The sequence below is a fragment of the Cebus imitator genome, unplaced genomic scaffold (genome assembly GCF_001604975.1).
Source record: "Cebus imitator isolate Cc_AM_T3 unplaced genomic scaffold, Cebus_imitator-1.0 Scaffold76, whole genome shotgun sequence".
NCBI lineage: Eukaryota > Metazoa > Chordata > Mammalia > Primates > Cebidae > Cebus > Cebus imitator.
In genome coordinates, this window is record NW_016107391.1 from 7,488,858 (window position 1) to 7,490,788 (window position 1,931).

The following is a 1,931-nucleotide window of genomic DNA, read 5'->3' on the forward strand; positions in this document are numbered from 1 at the left end:
AGCCACTGCGCCCGGCCTTCTATTTTTTTTTTTTAAAGACAGGGTCTCATTGTTGCCCAGGCTGGAGTGCAGTGATGTGATCTCTGCTCACTGCAACCTCTGCTTCCCAGGCCCAGGCAATCCTCCCACTTCAGCCTCCTAAGAAACTGGGAATACATATGTGCACCACCATGCTAAGCTAAATTTTTGTATTTTTTGTAGACATATTGCTTTGCAATGTTGTTCAGGCTGGTCTCTAATTCCTGGGCTCAAGCGATCCATCAAAGTTCTGGAATTACAGGCATGAGTGACTATGCCCAGCTAGAAATAAGGACTTTTTAAAAAACTGAAATAATTCATGTACCATAAAATTCTCCATTTAAAAATATACAAGTCAGTGCTTTTGAGTATATTCTCAGTAGGCACCCCCGCTTTTTTGGTTACAGTGCTTCTTCTTTCCTCTTAATTGCACATTCCAGAGTCAGTGAAGTATCTCAGAAGGGCAAATCTTATAAGACTAGATAAAAACACATATATTTACTGGTACCAAAAATATTATTCACTCCTATGTAAAAAAATACGTATTCCTACCTTTGGTGCACCGAATCCTCATGACTGCTTCAAAGCCAATCTTCCGAGTAAGGTATCTCTGTAGTTCTTTCTCTAATTTCTGTACTTGGACTGGGTTGTGTTGATGATGGTAAGAGGGATAGTAATAGACACTACCTGCTGAATACCGAGAAATACAACCTGGAAGAGAAAACATGCTGCTTTAAACTGTGCCATTAATGACTTCTACTACACCAAAGTAACTGCAGACATTGGAATCAATCTTTCTTTAACTTTCCTAGGTAAACTACTGTCAGGAAGGATATTTCATTTCATTTTTATGAGACAGGGTCTCATTCTGTCACCCAGGCTGGAGTGCAGTAGTGATACCACAGCTCACTGCAGCCTTGACCTCCCAGCTCAAGCACTCTTCCCACCTCAGGCTTCCGAATAGCTAGGACCACAGGTGTGTGCCACCATGCCTGGCTAGTTTTTTATTTAAAAAAAAAAAATTGTTTGTAAATATAGGGGCTTCCTATATTGACCAGATTGGTCTCAAACTCCTGGCCTCAAGTAATGCTCCTGCATAGGCCTCACAAATTGTTAGGATTACAGGCATGAGCCATCGTACCCTGCATTCCTTTAAAATAGTAGTATGGAAATTTCTCTATTATTAAATGTTTAGACTAGAAGACTATAAGGTTTTTAATAGACTAAACTGACTAACTCTCCCAAAGGCATAAAAATTATTTAACTTTATCCTGTATTCAGAACACTATCATATAAGCACAATTTTGATATTCATTTAACAGAAAAAAATCATTAGGAAGAACTTACCCAGAGAAGCCAAATCAGAATACTGTCCACTGAGAAGGAATAAGTCAACAGCTACTTGCTGACCAGAACAGTCCAAGGCTAATTTCTTATAGAAGTCAGTGGATGGTGTCAGGTGTATATCCTATTTACAATAAATTACAAAGAGACATTTTAAAAAATCATTACATTGTCATAAAATCTAAATACACATCTACATATATCATGATGTTAACAACAATTGCAGTTATTTCTGGGCATTCTACAAAGTCCTTTTCCTTTGTGGTACTATTTGATTTTTCATTAAGAAGCAAGTACTGGCCAGGCGTGGTGGTTCAAGCCTGTAATCCCAGCACTTTGGGAGTCCGAGGCGGGTGGATCACGAGGTCAAGAGATCGAGGCCATCCTGGTCAACAAGGTGAAACCTCGTCTCTACTAAAAATACAAAAATTAGCTGGGCATGATGGTGCATGCCTGTAGTCCCAGCTACTCGGGAGGCTGAGGCCGGAGAATTGCATGAACCCAGGAGGCGGAGGTTGTGGTGAGCCGAGATCGTGCCATTGCACTCCAGCCTGGGCAACAACAGCAAA

At 40.4% G+C, this 1,931-nt stretch overlaps 1 protein-coding gene across 1 annotated transcript in view; it reads right to left on the reverse strand.

The window, feature by feature from the left end:
* Positions 1-1,931, reverse strand: part of SEC24A (SEC24 homolog A, COPII coat complex component) — an 84,165-nt gene that overhangs the window by 25,010 nt on the left and 57,224 nt on the right. The window contains exons 14-15 of the mRNA XM_037739954.1: positions 1,366-1,486; positions 547-729 (exon numbers count right to left, since the gene is read on the reverse strand). Of these exons, the coding sequence (XP_037595882.1) occupies positions 547-729; positions 1,366-1,486 (304 nt within the window). The remainder of the gene's footprint in view (positions 1-546; positions 730-1,365; positions 1,487-1,931) is intronic.